Here is a 20,836-nt window from a genome sequence, read left to right as displayed (position 1 = left end):
GCACCAGTTGAATAAAAGCAGTGTTTATTTTGAATAAATCATAATGTACATTAGAAGCGTTCAGATCTTCATATTTTGAAAGAGTTTATGTTCTTCATGGTGATTCCTTCTCCATGCAGCTGCACTTTCTTCTGTTGTTTCTTCACACAAACCACGCTGACCACCGTCACCAGCAGCATCAACACAAACACAGCCACAGACGCCAGCACAGCCGTCAGCACACTGCTCTGAGTCGAGCTCTTGAACTGACACCTGTCTCCATAATGCCACCAGTCCTGGCCCACCACACACCTGCACACACACACACACACACACACACACACACACACACACACACACACACACACACACACACACACAGACACAGACACACACACACACACACACACACACACACACACACACACACACACACACACACACACACACACACACACACACACACACACACACACACACACACACACACACTTCAGCTCATGATAGGAATCAAAGAAACACACAAGACCATAAAAACAATACCTGAAACTGAAGACTGAACAGTAAACATGATATAAACATTAATGCAAACTTTGGAAAAAAAAACATGAAAAGTGCTGTTTTCCCATTTTTGAATGGTCACTATTGGCACAAAATGCAACAAAGATTGCTAAAGTCAACATATTTTACTAATAGAGCTACCAATCTCTGCGTAAAAATAAGATAATGGTGCTACCATCTTTCTGAAGTCATTTTTAGCCCCTCTGTAAATGGCCATTTTGACCTCCCTCTACAAAATAGTGCATTACTCAGTAAATATTCATCAGTGACATTTAATATTTTGGCTTTCAACATTATACAGTGCCTTGCAAAAGTATTCATACCCCTTAATTTTTTTCACATTTTGTTTTGTTGCAGCATTATGTTAAACTGCTTTAAAGTAGTTTTTCCCCCACATCAGTTTGCACTCCATACACCATAATAATGACAAAGCAAAAACCAGATTTGCTAATGTATTAAAAATCAAACACTGAAATAAGTAGATTGCATAAGTATTCATACCCTTAACTCAGTCCATAGTTGAAGCAGCTTTACAGCCTCAAGTGTTTTTGGGTCTGATGTGAGCATCTTTGCACATCTGCATTTGGTCTTCCATTATGGAGAATGCTTCTGTCAACCTTCAATGCAGCAGGTTTGTTTCTGAACTCTTCTCTAGATCATCGCCTTAACGCAAGTCTGTCACTGAGCTCTACAGGCAGTTATCTTGGTTTTTGCTCTGAGATGCATTTTCAGCTGTTAGACCTTTTCTGAGAGGTGTGTGTCTTTCTAAATCAGACTCACTCAAATGAATTTGCCACAGTTTAACTCCACTCCAAGTGTAGGAACATCTAGAAGCAATATGAACGCTCCTGAGATACATCTCCAGTGTCCCAGAAAAGGGTATGAATACTTATGCAACGGGATCTTTTCAGTGTTTTATTTCTAATAAATTTGCAAAGTTGTTACAAACCTGTTTTGTGCTTTGTCATTATGGAGTATGAGATGTAGATTGATGTGGGGAAAAACTAATTTAAAGCAGTTTAACATAATGCTGCAACACACTGCAAAAATGCTTTTCTTACTTAGAATTTTTGTCTTGTTTCCAGCCAAAACATCTAAAAATTCTTAAATCAAAAAGGATTTTCTAGACAAGGAAAAATTATTGTCTTGTTTTCAGAAAAAATAAGTTTAAATTAACTGAGTTTTTGCTTGAAACAAGCCAAATAATCTGCCAATGGGGTAAGAAAAATAATCTAGTTGTCTGCTTGAAATAAGATTATTTTTCTGACCCCGTTGGCAGATTATTTTGCTTGTTTTAAGCAAAAACATGCCTAATTTGGACTTCTTTTTTCTGAAAACAGGACAATTTTTTTTCTTGTCTAGAAAATCCTTCTTGATTTAAGCACTTTTAGATATTTTGTCTGGAAACAAGACAAAAAAATCTAAGTAAGAAAAGCATTTTTTGCAGTGCAAAACAAAATGTGAAAAAAATGAAGGGGTATGAATACTTTTGCAAGGCACTGTACATGTCTATCTTTGCTCAGAATTAATATTAGCAAAATCAAATATTTGAGCCAGGGAAGTTTTTAAAATTTGGTTGATTTGACAGGGTTTGACCCAATAGCAATTAAATATTTATATTATTTTATACTTATTGTATTTGTAGTACTTTATGGGTTGTGTAGTTTGTCCCATTAAATATATTCACGTCTTTTTGTCTGAATGAACTGTTTTTGTTGATTGATCTCAGATCTGGCTGGTTTCATTGATAGCTTACACTCTTTAGTGAAGAACATTAGGAAAAAATGAAGCAGTCAAAAGTGTTTTGTGTGTAATGTGTGACCTGCAGACGGCCTGTCCAGCGTCGTCCAGCACACACACGCCGTCATTCTCACAGCGTACGGACACACACGGGTCAGGAGGAGCGGCGCTGGAGGAGGTGCTGCTGTCTGGATCGGGTGTCCCAGAGGAAGGTGGACTGATGGTTGTGGAAGGCAAAGGCTGTGAAACACTGAGATGAGAGATATCTACAGAAACACAAACAGATGCACAACAGAACATCAGAAAACTAGTGGCGTCATATTTAGACAGTACAGTACTGGAACAGAGCAGCGGGAACATTCTGCTCAACATCTACTACTGTGTTGCTCCAAAGAAATACATTCACTAAATGAGGGTAAGTGAAGGAGTTCACGTTTTCATATCCAGTGTTACAAGTAACACAAGTTACGTAATAATATGACTTTTTCCAAGTAACTAGTAAAGTAACACATTACTTTTTAATTGACAAAAAAATATCTGAGTTACTTTTTCAAATCAGTAACGGCAGTAACTTTCCCCCATTTATTGATTAAAAGCTCTCCTGTCCCCATGTTGAGAGAAATTGTAAGATGTTACTTTAGTTCTAGAATAAATGTGAAAATGCATTAATTCATCTCACTCACTAAAAAACAGATCCAGTGTTCTTCAAAATGAATAAAAACACTGAAATTCAACACAAACCTGCATTAAATATGTCAAATAATATCCTTTATGTATTTAATCCCATTTTATTAACCGATGTCTTTGCTGCCGACCTTCGATGATCCAATTCATCCATACTAATAAGCAAAAATGACTCAAGATAATCGAACATCTGTTTACTTTTTTTATTGCTGAAGAGTTGACATTTGTTCTTCTGCGGTCTACTGTACAGACCTCAATGTACTTTTCTCTAAACCTGAGGCTTTTGCTGTGAAAAGGCTTTTACATTTGACAAAAATACAACTTTTTATATTAAAAACAAGCAAGCCCTGCCCAGATTTAAAAAGTAACGCAAAAGTAACATAACGCATTACTTTTCATAAAAAGTAACTAAGTAACGTAATTAGTTACTTTTTTAGAGAGTGACTCAATATTGTAACGCATTATTTTTAAAAGTAACTTCCCCAACACTGTTCAGAAGTGAGTGTGAATAAACCATCAGTTGTGTGTTTCTCACCCTCCATCGTGAGGAGGAAGATGGCGTCTCCGTTCTTGATGAAGTCTCTGCTCAGTGCTCTGGTCTGCGTGAGGAAAACAGCCGTTCCAGCACCGGGACCACGGAAATACTCTGTCCCATCATCTTCTGTTACCTTCACACCTACTTTACGTGGATCGTCCCAGAAGAAATCTTCAGTCCCTACACAGAAAGTCAACAAATTATCAATGATTCCTGTGATTCCACAGGATTCTGAGAGACTTTTGGAGGTGGACCCTGGTAGTAGATGTTAAAATGACATTGTCTGCACTACAAACCTGTGCATTTTTATATATGTGATCCTAGACCCCTTTTTTTATTCGATCATTAATACATCTGAAAGCTGAATAAATAAGCTTTCCATTGATTTATGGTTTGTTAGGATAGGACAATATTTGAACTATTTGAAAATCTGGAATCTGAGGGTGGAAAAAAAAGGCCTTTAAAGTTGTCCAAATGAAGCTCTTAGCAATGCATATTACTAATCAAAAATTAAGTTTTGATATATTTAAGGTAGAAAATTTACAAAATATCTTCATGGAACATGATCTTAATATCCTAATGATTTTTGACATAAAAGAGAAATCGAACATTTTGATCTATGCAATGTATTGTTGGCTATTGCTAGAAATATACCTGTGCTACTTCAGACTGGTCACATATAACAATACATTTAAATGAGATAAGAAATGCCAGTTTGCAATATCAAGCAGCATAACAGACAAAAACAACTGCAAGTAAATCTGAAGCCTCACACATTCAGATACAAATGCCTGCATCCACTCTTACATTAAAAATAAATAAATTATAACTTTTCAGGTCCGTTTTAATTTTATCACGTAAATAAGTTTGTTTAAGGTTGCTAAACATTGTAATCCATCCACAAAAAAACTTTGACAAATAAAGCATAACTGAGATGCTAAAAACACTGGATGACGAGCTGATCACTTGAACACAATGCAGCAGAAAGTGCAAGAGATTATATAATATTTACCGAAACCATTTGCGATTTGATATTCCATTTCACAATTCCGACTTTGCCAGATGCTTTGCCAAAGCAATGACCTTAGAGCAGAGGCATAGCATCTGGGTATGCAGGTGCATATGAGTCTGGGCAGATTGGGGGCCCGCTGAGCCGAAGGGGAACTTTTAATTGAACCGAGGGAATGAACAGAGTCCTGCATTAGTCCTGGCCCAGCCCTGGTCTGACAACTTATCAGAACAGAGCCCATGTTGCAGCCATTAAAATAGATCAGTTTTGGAATCTAATGGCAAAGTTTCTTTACTAAGTTAATTTAGAAATATGTTTAGAACATTTTATGTTTGTTAAATGTTTTTTAAGTCACGACCAAGCGGCCAGCGGTAATGACCAATGAGTTGAGCATGTTTGATCATGTTTGGAGACTAAAGCAGGCTTTGCAGGACATGGAGGCTCCAGAGCAATCACTTGCATATTTTTCTAAATAACAGTGTAAAACTAAAATACACCATCATTTTTGCTCATAAAGGCAAGAGTACATCATTTCGAAACTGCAAAATGTCTGTGTGCATTTACAATATCAACAAAACGTTGTGCTTTTGTAAAATGGCTAAAGATGCACTTTCTGCACTGCAAAAATGCTTTTCTTACTTAGATTTTTTGTCTTGTTTCCAGCCAAATCATCTTAAAATTCTTAAATCAAGAAGGATTTTCTAGACGAGTAAAAACTATTGTCTTGTTTTCAGAAAAAAACAAACCAAAATGAAGTTATTTTTTCTTAGAACAAGCAAAATAATCTGCCAATGGGGTAAGCAAAAAAATCTTACTTCAAACAGAAAACAAGATTATTTTTCTTACCCCATTGGCAGATTATTTTTCTTGTTTCAAGGAAAAACACACTTCAGTTTGACTTGTTGTTTCTGAAAATAAGACATTAATTTTTACTCGTCTAGAAAATCCTTCTTGATTTAGGAGTTTTTAGATATTTTGGCTGGAAACAAGACAAAAAATCTTAGTAAGAAAAGTATTTTTTGCAGTGTGCCGCCTCTGCCTTGAGGAGGAGCGCTTCACAGAAATGATCTGAAACTCAGCGAATATTTGTCTCACAGACATGAAAAATATATCTATAGAATGCTTTAAATTACTACTTTAAAACGAAAGATTTCATGTCATAAAATCATGTTATATTGATTCCACCTACTCCCCAAAAAAGTCTGTGGCATTCAACCTATCTTCACATTTAACATGAAAAACAGCAATAAAAACGTAGGCTTCAACTGGCTGATTTATGAGAAAAAATAAAACAATGTTGGCAAAGTTATAGGTTTGTTGGCTTTTCTGAGGTAGGCTAAATGTTGTTTTTATTCACAAGAGGTTTTATTGACAATCTTTTTTATCTTTGATTGATCGATTTCACGAGACACCTTGTTTATTCTTTTTTTACTTTAACATGCATTTAAATATTTTTTTCATGTTTATTTTGTGCAGCAAATATTAAAAAGGAAAGGATCATTGATTCACATGCCGCTTGATCTGAGGCGAATATTTATCCCACTACAAATTAAAGAGCATAAAAACACATTTATTGTTTGTATTTTATCATAAAATGGACAGAATTTATAGGCTGAGACTTGCGTGCTACAAATAATGAATGGAACTGAAAACGTTAAATAATATTTCCAAGCATGTATTCCATAAATAAAACAGCTTGTGAATACTCACGTAACGTTATGTAGGCCTGCTTAAGAAAAATCAACAAGTTAACCGGGTTGGAGCCCATAACGATTGGGGCCCGGTACACATTTTTTGCATATGGGCCCAGGGCTGACTTGCTATGCCACTGCCTTAGAGATATATGTGACCCTGGAGCACAAAACCAGTCTTAAGTCGCTGGGGTATGTTTGTAGCAATAGCCAAAAATACATATAATGGGTCAAAATTTTTGATTTTTCTTTTATGCCAAAAATCATTAGGAAATTAAGTAAAGATCATGTTCCATTAAGATTTTTAGTAAAATTCCTACTGTAAACATATCAAAATGTAATTTTTGATTAGTAAAATGCATCGTTAAGAACTTAATTTGGACAACTTTAAAGGTGATTTTCTCAGTATTTTGATTTTTTTGCATCCTCAGATTCCAGATTTTCAAATAGATGTATCTCGGTCAAATATTGTCATATCCTAACAAATATATCAGTAGAAAGCTTATTTATTGAGCTTTCATGTTATGTATAAATCTCAGTTTTGTAAAATTTAACCTTATGACTGGTTTTGTGGTCCATGGTCACATATTTTTATGAAACTGTATGAGCGGAAAAAGTCAACATAATTAATGTGAAACCCTGGATTCCTTTTACTAAAGATAAAGAATAAAACATATCAGAAACCCAACAGGACAAGATGGGAATTGCGGTCCTCACCTTCCACAATCATGGAGGGGTCAGTGGTGACGCTCCTCTGGTTGTTCATGCGTTTGCGAATGTCTGCGTTCTGGTCCATCAGCATCATGGTCATCTGTTTCCAGCGTGCGGGCCAAACCAGACCGTCATCCGCCGCAGCGGCTCCTGATGTTAGATGAGCATACGCTCCCAGCTCTCCCGGGTATCCGGCTTTTCCACTGGGATACAAGCCCATCTGGAAGCTGTAGCCGTCTTTTGATGTAAAGCGTGGGCTGTAGATGGGAGTATCCATCGGTGTGTTCTCCAGGACGCTCTTGAAGTCCTTGATCCTCCACACATGTTCAGGACAGCTGGTCTCTGAGAGGTTGATGTCGTCCAGTGAGAGTCCGCCAGTGCTCACGCTCCCTTTGATTCCCTCGAACACCACTCGAAACTTTCTGGAGGCGTTCAGACTGACGTGATGGAGCTGCCACTGGTCATCAGGAGGAGCTTTCAGATCAAGAAGAGTGATTGTTATGATCTATGCAAAGACATTTTTTGCTCGATGAATGACTTTCAACTAAACCTTGGTTTCAATCAAACTCATCGTTTCATCACAATTTGACCATTCAGTTAGGCACATCAACCATAAATCCTTTAAAAACAGCCAGAAACCTTGGAGTTGTGATTTGATGATCAGCTGACTTTCTCAGACCACATTTATGGCAAGCCGTTTTAGCCTAAAATATACTAAGCGTTACTCGTCGTAATTGCATTTTTACAAACAATTCAATTAGAGAGCTCTAAAATTCAATTCCTACTAGTAACAATTTCAATTAGAGAGCTCTACAAGTGAATTTTTACTAGTCATATGTCTCTATTGACTTCCATTCATTTTTATTTACAGGGCTCTACAACAGAATTTTTACTAGTAACAATTTCAATTAGAGAGCTCTACAAGTGAATTTTTACTAGTCATATGTCTCTATTGACTTCCATTCATTTTTATTTACAGAGCTCTACAACAGAATTTTTACTAGTAACAATTTCAGTTTAGAGAGCTCTCTAATTCAATAGTTCGTGGTAAAAACTGAATTAGAGAGCTCTTTAATTGGATTACAGAGCTCTGCAATTAAACATATCTTTAATGTGTTTTTTTATCTAAATTGTTACTAGTAATAACTGAATTAGAGAGCTTTGTCATTGTAACTATAGTAAAAATTATGTTGTAGATCTCTGTAATTAAAAATGAATGGAAGTCGATGGAGACATATGACTACAAAACACTTGTAGAGCCCTCTAATTGTAATTGTAACTAGTAAAAATTGATTTAGAGAGCTCTGTAATAGGCATTGTTACTAGTAGGAATTGAATTATAGAGCTCTCTAATTGAATTGTCACCAGTACACTGCAAAAACTGCTTTTCTAGCTTAGATTTTTGTCTTGTTTCCAGCCAAAATATCTAAAAATTCTTAAACCAAAAAGGATTTTCTAGACGAGTAAAAATTATTGTCTTGTTTTCTGGAAAAAAAAGTCAAAATTAAGTGTATTTTTGCTTGAAACAAGCAAAATAATCTGCCAATGGCGTAAAAAAAAAAATCTTGGTTTCTGTTTGAAATAAGATTTTTTTTCTTACCCCATTGGCAGATCATTTTGCTTGTTCTAAGCAAAAACTCACTTAATTTTGACTTTTTTTTTCTGAAAACAAGACAATATTTTTTATTAGTATAGAAATTCCTTCTTGATTTAAGAATTTTTAGATATTTTGGCTGGAAAGAAGACAAACAATCTCAGTAAGAAAAACATTTTTTGTAGTGGATCTAAATCTGTACCTTCAACCTCCTGAATGAGCCGCAGGGTCCCGTTGGGGTTTGCTGCGTCATATTCTCGCGTCCAGATCCTTAGTTTGTCATTAACATGGCCGCTGTTGTAGAGGAAGAACTGCAGACACTGGAACCCACGTTTGGGGTAGAGAACCCGGCTCTCCAGCAGAGCCCTGTTCCCCTCCGGCCCGCTCGCAGTGCTGAAGTGCATGAAGTAACCCTTTCCTGAAACCAGGACAGATATCAGCGGAAAATCACCATATAGTTCTTGTGTGCCATGAGAATATGCACAAAACCAGTTGGGTCTATTTCTTGTAATATTTTGCTGAGATACAACTACTTACAGCAATAAATCTTAATACTGAGAAAATCGTCTTTAAAGTTGTTCAAATGAAGTTCTTAGCAATGCATATTACTAATCAAAAATTAAATTCTGATATATTTCCAGTAGTTAATTTAGAAAATATCTTCATGGAACATGATCTTTACTTAATATCCTTGATTTTTGCCATAAAAGAAAAATCAATAATTATAACCCATCCAATGCATTTTTGGCTATTGCTACAAATATACCCATGCGACTTAAGACTGGTTTTGTGTTCCAGGGTCACAAATGTGTTGTGCTTAATTTGATATCAATAACACCACAGTAATATTTAGAACGACATGAGTTGAAGCATTTCAATTATAAAGAATCGATCAAATATCCAGAAGACTTGCCGTCACAGCGTCCCATGTTGGTGTAGTCGGTGTCTGGTCCACCCGCGGCTCTGGAAACACGCTGCCAGTTCGCATTAACGTCATTTTCACGGCTTTGGATCATTCCACAGATGTTCTCCAACTCAAAGTCACAGGAGTCCAGAAACGTGGAGGAGCTGGCTGTGAAATAACCTCACTTTAATCATTCATACATTAGCTACATGTTCTTATGTATGATAAATTTGTTACACTTGAGCATTGTTGACTTGTTATTGTTAAGAAAGTCCCTCCCACTAAATTAGAATCCAATCAAATTGCAAAATTTGTATTAATACCCAGCCCTACCCTATCCTTAATGGAAATACTAAAATGTATTTGAAATGCTTTAATGCTAAGTATATAACAAATACATCAGTCAAAGACAGAAAGGGGTTTAAGCAAGCATAAAAACAATAAGTGTAATACTACTTTAGATTGTTGTTTTTCCAAACAAAAAAAAGCATTTATGTTTTTGTTCTTCTGAGCAAAAAATAAATATCATAAATTTTTCTCTAATTTACAGAAGACACCCACTGAAATGTCATTCAATGTCAATCTTGTCAGGCATATTTACAACAAAAATCAATATTAAAAGACAAATTACTTTCACCTCAAATACTAATCAGTTGTAATTCTGCATTTAAAAAATGTGCCACTATCCTAGTTTTGGCAATTTGTCAGGAAGAATTTTTACTTATTTAAAACACAATAAAATTTAATATGCTCCCTTATTCTTCAGTCAGAAGTCAGAATAAACATGTTGTTGAATTTGTACATAAATATTGTTACACTGAATGACAATGTAACATTATTTCAACCAAATTTTGACCTTTTATTCTCCAAAAACGTATTTGAAACCTTAAAAGTAGACACTTCACTTACATTTAAAATGCTTTCTATAGACATAAAATCACTTTTGTAAATTTCTTTTGACGTGGACATCTTAACGTCTTTGACCAACATTCAATATTTATGTACTTGTACTTTTAGTATACTAAACCCCTATACTTAAAGTCTGCTAAATTGGAGCTAAGTTTGCACGTAATGCACTTTAATTGCACAGAAGTATTGCTGAAGTCTAATTAAAAACATACTTTTGTATATTTGAATGTACTAAAGTGTAACTATTGCAAGTATACTTAAAATATCTTGCATTTAAAGATCATCAAATCCTCAATAGTGACATTAAAACACATTTTAGGCTTAATATTAAATAATATGCATTGTGCACAAGTAGTATTTCAAATAAAGTCTCATTATAATTGTTATATCAGTAAGTCTCAAGCAATATTCTGAAAATATGTTAACATATTTGAACTACACTCCAAAAAATGCTTTTCTTACTTAGATTTATTGTCTGGTTTCCAGCCAAAATATCTAAAAATTCTAGTATTTTTTTTTTTTCTTGTTTTCAGAAAAAACAAGTCAAACTTAGGTGAGATTTGCTTAGAACAAGCTAAATAATCTGCCAATGGGGTAAGCAAAAAAAAAAACTTAGTTAACAAGATTAGTTTTCTTAACACATTGGCAGATTATTTTGCTTGTTTCGAGCAAAAGCTCGCTCAATTTTGACTTGTTTTTTTTCTGAAAACAAAAAAATAAGTTTTACTCATCTAGAAAATCCTTCTTGATTTAAGCTTTTTTAGATATTTTGGCTGGAAAACCAGACAATAAATCTAAGTAAGAAAAGCTTTTTTTGCATTGTATACTTAGATTGAAATACATTTAAAATGTACTTTAAATAGATTACTTGTTTACTACACTGTAAAAAGTTTTTTACCAGTTTCAACTTAAAAACGTAAATTCAGCAGCTGCCTTAATATTTTTAAGTTTAATCAACTTAAAACTACTATTAATTTCAACTCACGACAATAAAATTAGTTGAAATTACTTGTACTTTTAAGTTGATTTAACCTATGAGTTGAAATTATTTGTACTTTTAAGTTGATTTAACCTATGAGTTGAAATTACTTGTACTTTTAAGTTGATTTAACCTATGAGTTGAAATTACTTGTACTTTTAAGTTGATTTAACCTACGAGTTGAAATTACTTGTACTTTTAAGTTGATTTAACCTACGAGTTGAAATTACTTGTACTTTTAAGTTGATTTAACCTACGAGTTGAAATTACTTGTACTTTTAAGTTGATTTAACCTACGAGTTGAAATTACTTGTACTTTTAAGTTGATTTAACCTACGAGTTGAAATTACTTGTACTTTTAAGTTGATTTAACCTACGAGTTGAAATTACTTGTACTTTTAAGTTGATTTAACCTACGAGTTGAAATTACTTGTACTTTTAAGTTGATTTAACCTATGAGTTGAAATTACTTGTACTTTTAAGTTGATTTAACTTAAAATTTTAATGCAGCTGCTAAACTTAAGTTTTTCCAGTTGAAACTGGTGAAAACATTTTAGAGAGTAGGGTAAGCAAGAGGCACATCAGGTTCATGACTGATTTAAAGTAAATATCAAGTAAATACAAGTCTGTGGTAAAGAGTTTTGCATAATTTAAGATGATGTGTTTGCATTACAGCAGTTGTAGAGTCTGTTGAGTTTGAGCAGGTCGCTGTCGCTGAACTCCATGCGTTGACCGATGACGTCGCTGAAAGCCGGGATCTTGGTGACGATGGTGGGCTCTTGGCCATTCTGGAAAGCTTTCTTGCTGTAATGCATCATGGATCCATAGTCGTAGGGAACGTTCAAGGCGCTGGATGTGGTGTCGCTGTATTTGTTGAAGTTATGCTCCTTGCCTATGAAATGAACGTGAAAACATCATAAAAACATCACAATAATCCACAAGTAACTCCAGTTCATCAGTTAACATTTTGAGAAGACAAAAGTTGAAACAAATTCATCATTAAGATATGTTTAACTAAACTACTGCTGGTGAAAAATTCATAAGGGTGATTTTTCCATACTTATATGTGATATATGTTGAAAGGAGTGGGAAAGACAACAGGTGGTAATGTGCTGAGCAGACTTTTCTGAGGGGAGCCTCCAGACTGTGCAATAGCAGCTGTTTCTTTTTCTGTTTGTAACCTTGAGAGGACAAAGAGATATAAAGCAGAGGAAAACCCTCCCTCCAGCTAGGATTCAGGGAGACAGGGGCCGCTACGCCGAAGGCCAGAGGAGGCACCACTGGAACCGACAAACGAATCAACCCTCCATTGAGACTCTCGGTAGGAGACAAATTGAATTCTTTTTCTTTTTGGGGAAAAAAAGGTCAATAGGTAAATCAGGCAAAAGGGGACTTAACCATGCTGACAACTGACAAGAGGTTACACTGACGGCAACTGAGGGATCTCGAAAGAGAAAGTGTATGGACCGGTCTTGGGAGAAAGTTTAGACGCCTAAAAGCGATCAGGGGTCAGTATGGGGAAGTCCCAGAGCAAATTTGGGAAATATGACACGCCGACATTTAGCCAGATGAGAAAGTCGGCTGGTGAAAAGTGTATGCTTGACATAGAGAAACTGATCAAATATCATGAGTTTCCGAGGGAGGGAACCTTGAGTGTCGCGAAGCTGAAAGCGGTAAAAAAGTCAGTAGAGGAACGCAGCGAGTTGCCGAGGAAGTGTTGCGCGAAGCACGTATGTAAGGAATGTGAGGCGACGGTGAATTGTTGGCTTAAGGAGGCAGAGAGGAGAGAGAGAAAGGCTTTGCAGAAAGCTATGGCAGGCAGCAAAGCAAAGACTGGGGGAATGCAGACAGTAATAGAGGATAACAGGGAAAATATTAATGAAATGTTAATTAAGACAAGATCAGGGAGATAAAAGAAGGAAAAACACTTGCACTGATCACAAGTACTAATCTGTCTGATGTCTCTGTTTCTGAACATGTACCACCGGCGTACCATCACTAAGCCGAGTTGCAAGCCCTGAAAGCTGATCTCAACCTCGACTGCTCCCCTCCGAGAAGACCTACAACGCAGAGAGAAGCAGCAGCAGCGTGGGTGACACAGCCAAAAAGATTACCAAAGTCACTGATACTGCAGAAAAGAAGAGCTGCGGGAGATGGGCTGAGCGAGGAGGAAGAAGAATACGATGCTGTGCCCCAAACTCCTCTGGATGACAACAAAGATGAGGATGAAGAAAAGCTGATGATGCACAGAACCCCACAGACGAGACAGACGGTAAAGCGGGAAGAGAGAAACATGACAGCACTGAAGATCGAGATCTCGGGGCCGGACGGTCCTATGATGGTCTTCAGACCGTGGACTGCGCTGGAAGCAAAGGAATCCATGGCTCATCTGCCAGATGTGAGTGAAGGGGGAGACAAGCTGAGCACAGAACTGACGAAGTTTTGTGAGGAGTTCAGCCCGACGATGGCGGAACTGAGGAGTCTTTTGCTGTCAAAGCTGGGGCCGTCGAACTGGTATAAGATCAGTGGCAGAATGCCGGAGGACGACCTCAGGAGAAGACACAGCGACTGGGATGATGACAGCAACTACGCTTGCCGAAGAGCCGTGGACAGGGTGGTTGACGTGATCAAAGAGACATTTCCGACGCAAGTCAACATGTCAAAAATCAGCAGATGCCAGCAGGAGAAAGATGAGAAGGCTGATGATTATTACTGCCGCCTGCACGACGTGTTCAATAAATTCTCTGGGCTGACAGAACCAGCTGACAGAGGACAAGAGCCCGGCACCTGGGAAAGTCATCTGAGAAACGCCTTCCTGGATGGACTGAGACCAGAGATCGCGGAGAAAGTGAAAGCGTCCTGCATCGTGTGGAGAGAGGGAAGGCTGGCCACGGTGTTGATTCACGCCTGGCACGCTGACAGACTGCTGAGAGAAAAGCGTGAGAAGAAACAGGCCAAGAGTGAGAGAGATTTACAGCTGAGTTTGTCAAAAAAAGCAAGGGGTGCGGTGAGATATGAACCGCAGAGAAAGAAGGGCAAAAGCGGGGGCAGAGGAAGAAGTGAAAAAGGCCAAGCGAAGAATGAGACGAATGAGAAGAATGAGAAGTATTCGCGCAAGAAACAAACGACCATGACAGCAGAGACTGCTCTAAGTGCTGTGTGTGCAAGAAAGACGGACATTGGGCGAAGCATTGTCCGGAGGCGAAGAAGGAGGACAAGTCGGATTGAAACGAGGAGGACGGGGAGCAGCTGAGGGACGGAGAGGAGGGCGAGCGGCCAGAAGTGAAGGGAAGTGAACATAAATGAATCACAAAAGCATACACATACACTGATATTCTGACTGCTCTTCGCTCTTTCTGTGTCTATGTCTGAGATGAATGATGATGCTGTTGAAAAACAGCTTGCTGTGTATAAGTGTGAGGCGTTTAAAGAAATGCCGAAATATCCGCTGATAAAAACAGTTGATTTCTTAGCCGACTCAGGGGCTACGAGATGTAAGCCAGGGCTAACAGATCATGTTTTTGGATCTCTCTGTGCGTCAGGGCATACAATGTTTGAAAGACTTACAGTACCTTTGATCTGTGAAACAGAAACGGGAAGAGTGCTGAAACACGCCTTCCTGTTTTCAACAACTTGTCCGGTACCCATTTTTCAGGCCCGGTTCTACGGGGGTGCTTGAGGACGCCCAAACAAAAGCAAAAGCACCCTCAGATACAAGTATTAATTTTTAAATTAATGAACACACATACAGATGCACACAAATTCGCAAAATGAATACGTACACACAAGCTTTTAAATAATTATCTTATTTTCATCATGCTTTTAATGCCTCTGCATTTGATTGGTTGTGAGCATTCTCAGTTTGCGATCGTGATGCGTAGTTGACGCTGTCTCTTTAATCATTCACTCATTGCAATACGTCTTGGATCATTAGTAATATTGCCATCCACCATAAGTTTTTTAATTTGGTTATATTTAGCTTGTTTTTTTCCAGTCTGAAAAAATATGCAGAATTTTGTTCACCCTCCTCAATCCATCTTCTACACGACCTAATAAAGGCCCCTTCAGCTTTGTGTTTATATAAATGATCTAATTTGTGTAGTAAATCTGCCAGTTCTGCTTTCTCACAGTCAAGTAAATTATCTAAATTTTTTGATAAGAGATTTGTGATTCTAGATATAATAATATTCTCATCTATTTTTTTTATTTTTTTGCCAAATCACTGCAAAATTTTCTAATATATTTGCCAAATTCATACTTAGTAAATTCCCAGTAGCTACTGTATCTGTTCTCCTCTCTAGCTTTATTACAATTATTTATATTAATCTGATTTCAATGTCTAAAAATAAGAAAGCTATGAAGACTGTTAAAATTTGTTCTGCACTTAAAGTTTTTGTGTAAGGAATTTTATGTACAATGGCCCTTTTTTGCTTTGTTTATTTTGTTTACTTTTTATTATTATTTGTTTGGTTTTTTGTTGTTTGAATGTTTGTTATCTTTCAAGTATCACTACTGCTGATATTTCTAACGATTTGTATGATTATTTGATACAATAAAAAAAAATCATTCACTCATTGTGCGTCCAGCTCAGGAAATTCATTAGCTGACTTTCTACAGTACTAAAAATACTCATTATAGACATAAGGAATAGGCTAAAGGAAGCCCAGAAATCTTCAGACCAAGATGTTCATCAATTAATCTGTCAAATAACTCCACCTGCGGATGACAGCGACAGCGTAACCTCACTCGCACCGCATGACACCCCTGCAAACCTGGGCGACAAACCCCAGCAAGTGCCGCGGCCGATGGCGCCAAGCGACTTAGGTGACAAACCTTTATAGCCCGTGGAAAAACCGTTCATTTAGTAGCTCTTGGTTCAAAAATAAAGAGTGGCTGGAACATTCTGCTGAACGGGATGCAGCATTTTGTTATGCTTGTCATAAATTTGGCTCAGCTTGGACAGATGATGCATTTACAACCACTGGCTACAACCATTGGCGCCATGCCCTTGTTCAGAATAAGGGACTAAAAAGGCATGAATCCAGCAAAGAACAAATGTCAGCAATGGTACTGTGGAAGGAACAGCTTGCTAGAGTCAAGAAAGGCACTGAGATTTCATCTCTTGTTAATTCAGCACAGCTTGAAAGGAACCGTGCCTATCTATCAGCAATTGTGGATATAATCCAATTCATAGCTGTGGACCTTCTTCCTTTTCGTGGATCTGTAGATGCAATGGATACTAGAGGTGAGGAAGGCTGTGGGTTTTTTTTAGCTATGATGGACTACACTCTTAAAAAAGATAAGGAGCTTGCAAAGATTTTCAACACAATCCCATCCAATGCCACATACACCTCTAATAATATCCAGAATGAAATTATTGAATACCTGAGCAAAATAGTAACAGAAGAGATAGTCAGAGATATTGCAGAAGAGTGGTACACACTGAAAGTGGATGGCACAAAGGACCCCAATGGGTGTGAGAACATTTCAATTGTGCTGTGTCTCGTGCTATAAAAAGCCAGCAAGCTTTTGACTCTCCTTCATATTGTAGCATATTAGTTATAATAGTTATAACACCAAAAGGTCTTAAATGGAGAAATATGTCTTTGTTCTCTAATACTATTGTACATTTCCATACTTTTATACTCCGTTATACCAAGTCCATGGCAAGTTTGCATCCTGTATGATACTTATGAAGTTTGCACCTTGTACATTATACTGTTGCAAAATTTAACATTATATGAAATTAATTAGTTTATTTTGCTGAATCTCAGGTTATATGTTTCTGCTGGTACATATATATATATATATATATTAAACTTCCCAGTGAATAATACCATGTCTGGGTTTGGTGAAGTGATGTTTGATTTTAATATTGATATTATACACATCTGAAGTGCCATTTAGATGCATTTAAACAGACTGTTCAATGCAGTTCAGATTTGACATAAATGCTAATGATAAATGATATTTAAAAAACAAAACGTTAAATGTTGATATGAAATTACTTTTAAAAACGAAAAGTGAAATACTGAAAAATGAAATGCTTTAGGAAACTAAAACCGTCACTAGGTGGCAGTAATCCCTGATAGCGCACGAACATCTCGGAGATGTCTATTTGACGTTAACATATACATCTGCAAGACGTAGTTTGCTCATCTGCAATACGTCTATTAGATGTTTCCTATCAGATGTCAAATAGATGTCTATTAGATGTCTTTAAGATGTTTATGAATTAGAATGTATGTAAAATTGACATCTCACAGACGTCTGCCAGACGTTTGCACACAGCACATGCTTTCCAGATCAAGATATCTTTAAAATACATCTTGCAGACGTACGTGTGCTATCTGGGAAATCACTATTAATGAGTGATCGGCGAAATATAACCAAAAAAGGCAGTGTTGTGTTGAAAAGGTAAGTTACTATTAACTCGTTTATTTCAAAGCAGTATTAAATCATCATTGCATTTGCAGTTGTGATGATGTATTGGGGGAAAAAAACTGTGATATTGCTAAACTATATGATTTATAAAAGACAAAAATTAATACATGGAACGAGACATTTTTTTTATTCCATATCTTGCTTGCTATCATGTAAAACTTGTACTAGGCTGTTTTTAATACTGCTGTAAATTCTGTAAAAATACTGTAAATACACAAAAGCCCGCCTCGGGTCATGTGACATGAACCAACCAATCATCTTCATCCTTTATAGAAACAACATTGAAAACTCAGCCAAGACGGTGAAACAGCTGATCATAGCTGTACAGGGATAGACTTTTTAAAAATACATTTTGTAGCAGGGCAGTGCTAGAAAGCCATTTATCCTTTGCTTTCCTTTTTCCTTCTGTCCAAAGCGCTAGCATAGCCTGATTTCAGAGGCTGTGCAGTTTCTCAGGTCTTTATTCATGTATAGGATAGACTGAATCAGAAAGTACCTTCAGTAATGCGGTCCCAGATGATGGAGACGTAGTCGTCGCGGTCAGAGCGTGATTGCTCGTGCCAGAAGCCCAACGCATGGAGAAACTCATGCTCAATGGTAGCGATACGATCACATCCACTGCCGATGGACAGCCGCTGTTTGCCAACGTGCCGATTCCCCACTGATGAAAAACAGCTATTCACACACACAAACTATATTAACATGTGTATTAAAGGAGTAGTTCACTTTCAGAACAAAAATTTACAGATAATGTACTCACCCCCTTGTCATTCAAGATGTTCATGTCTTTCTTTCTTCAGTCGTAAAGAAATGGTGTTTTTTGAGGAAAAAATTTCATTTCTCTCCATATAGTGGACTTCTATGGTGCCCCTGAGTTTGAACTTCCAAAATGCAGCTTCAAAAGGCTCTAAACGATCCCAGCCGAGGAAGAATGGTCTTATTAAGCGAAACGATCGGTTATTTTCTAAAATAAAAATTTATTTATCTATTTTAATTTATTTACTTTTTAACCTCAAATGCTCGTCTTGTGTGTACTCCATGTAGAGATTAAAAAGTATATAAATCGTAAATGTTTTTTAGAAAATAACCGATCGTTTCGCTAGATAAGACCATTCTTCCTCGGCTGGGATCGTTTAGAGTCCTTTGAAGCTGTATTTTGGAAGTTCAAACTCAGGGCACCATAGAAGTCCACTATATGGAGAGAAATCCTGAAATGTTTTCCTCAAAAAACACCATTTCTTTACGACTGAAGAAAGAGAGACATGAACATCTTGGATGACAAGGGGGTGAGTACATTATCTGTAAATTTTTGTTCTGAAAGTGAACTACTCCTTTAACATATGTGACCCTGAACCACAAATAAATACGCTTTCCATTGATGTATGGTCTGTTAGGATAGGACAATATTTGGCTGAGATACAACTATTTGAAAATCTGGAATCTAAGGGTGCAAAAAAAAAAAAAAAAATTGGGAAAATCACTTCACTCAAATATAAGTTCTTAGCAATGCATATTACTAATCAAAAATTAAGTTTTGATATATTTATGGCAGGAAATTGTGAAAATATCTTCATGGAACATGATCTTTACTTAACATCCTAATGATTTTTGGCATAAAAGAAAAAGCGATCATTTTAACCCATACAACGTATTGTTGGCTATTGCTACAAATATACCTGTGTGACTTAAGACTGGTTTTGTGCTCCAGGGTCACATATGAGATTGCATACCATCCAACAAGCCATTGTGCATCAAAACCATTTTATTGCCAAGTCAAATTGTACATAAACATGTATGTATGAGCTCACCCGTTGCCTTTAAATACAGAAATGTAGTTTTCTTCCCCAGTCCATGGTTTGTAGTCGATGCATGACTTCAGTCGATACTGTTCGAAGGCCTTCAGGATTACGCCTTTTGCATTAATATCTGTCCATAGAGAATTTGGCATGTTAGGGGTTAATCAGTCTAGAATAGTCTATGGCTGATTTGTAAAAATGTGCAAAATTGCATTTTTAAAACTGTACAGTAACATGAAATTATGCATCAATACTATTTTCACTGTATTTTTGATCAAATGCAGCTTTGGTGAGCATGACATCTTTATCTTAAAAAAAATGTTTTAAAGATCTTACAAACACCAAACTTTTGAGCTGTATGTCTAAATATATAGATACTCACCCAAGTCATCCTCAAGGTAATAAGGAATCACTTTTGGCCATCTGTATTCATCACCAATTATAGAATTTCTCCCCAGTTTCTGACAGACACATTAAATATCGTCACACATCAGTTAAACTCTAAGAACAGCAAACCACACTTGAACAGATTTGATTGCTATCAACAAAATATCACCTCTTACCCCATCAAATAAAATATCTCCCTCAAAAAGATCAAGACCTGCGTCTGAAAACATGAACAAGACAGAAGGATCGTAAAATCAGAACGACCATCATGTGATCCACATTAAACGCGTGTGGTGTGATGATCTCTCACCTTCATTGATATCAAACAGATCCTCTTTACCACCATCAACATTATATTCTGCACAAATGCAATCAGTCACAGCTTTTACAAATGTTTACACTTCATTTTTGTATATTTAAACATTTGCAGTAAAGAAGAGAGAGAGAGAGAAAGCACACTTACCGATTACTCGTTGCGTTGCCTGATAGACAAAATATGATGAGAGATTGTCATATAAACAAGACCTTTTGGTTTACAATCAGTACCTTCATATTAATAATGCATGCTGAATTATTTCACATTATAAACAACTAAAAACAGGTTACCGAACTACAGACAAAAAGTCAACTGTCCCACAGAAACTGAAAGATCCATTATAACTTGTTACAAGAGTCACTCACCTCACATCTTCCTTGACAGCTAAAGAAAAATAAGAAATGCATGAGAAAGACAAGCGTGTGTGTCGTGGCCCCGGGCCCCATGCTTGAGATATAGAGAAAAGAACACCTGACAGAGGAGGATTCACCTGAAATCAGCTCAACAATGCAGTAAAAGATGCATAAAACGATGTAAAAGTGCAAAGACGGCATGATGGAGCTGATAGGAGTGACAGCAGATCAATGATTGACAGAG

General features: G+C 36.8%; 1 protein-coding gene across 1 annotated transcript; it reads right to left on the bottom strand.

Moving 5' to 3' along the window:
• Positions 1–7: 7 nt before the first annotated feature.
• On the bottom strand, positions 8–20,740 carry mep1bb (meprin A subunit beta b). Its single transcript, XM_073849734.1, has 14 exons — positions 20,605–20,740; positions 20,387–20,405; positions 20,234–20,281; positions 20,100–20,143; positions 19,919–19,997; positions 19,549–19,666; positions 18,237–18,415; positions 11,970–12,188; positions 9,418–9,576; positions 8,707–8,922; positions 6,917–7,384; positions 3,500–3,679; positions 2,363–2,546; positions 8–291 (listed from the first exon to the last, which is right to left on the bottom strand). The coding sequence occupies exons 1-14, from the start codon at positions 20,683–20,685 to the stop codon at positions 69–71; spliced, it is 2,217 nt and encodes a 738-aa protein (XP_073705835.1). The 5' UTR covers positions 20,686–20,740; the 3' UTR covers positions 8–68.
• Between the last annotated feature and the right edge of the window lie 96 nt (positions 20,741–20,836).

This window comes from Garra rufa, chromosome 10, assembly GCF_049309525.1.
Source record: "Garra rufa chromosome 10, GarRuf1.0, whole genome shotgun sequence".
In the NCBI taxonomy this organism is placed as follows: domain Eukaryota; kingdom Metazoa; phylum Chordata; class Actinopteri; order Cypriniformes; family Cyprinidae; genus Garra; species Garra rufa.
The sequence above is the reverse complement of the archived record's forward strand: the minus strand, read 5'-3'. Positions and strand labels throughout refer to the sequence as shown.

Excerpts from the sequence above, each read along its gene's own strand:
- mep1bb (XM_073849734.1), bottom strand. The coding sequence starts at position 20,685 with ATGGGGCCCGGGGCCACGACACACACGCTTGTCTTTCTCATGCATTTC. Across the intron at positions 18,416-19,548 it reads TCTGTATTTAAAGGCAACGG|CTGTTTTTCATCAGTGGGGA; the intron begins GTGAGCTCATAC and ends GTGTGTGAATAG. Across the intron at positions 9,577-11,969 it reads CAACAGACTCTACAACTGCT|CCAGCTCCTCCACGTTTCTG; the intron begins GTAATGCAAACA and ends GTTATTTCACAG.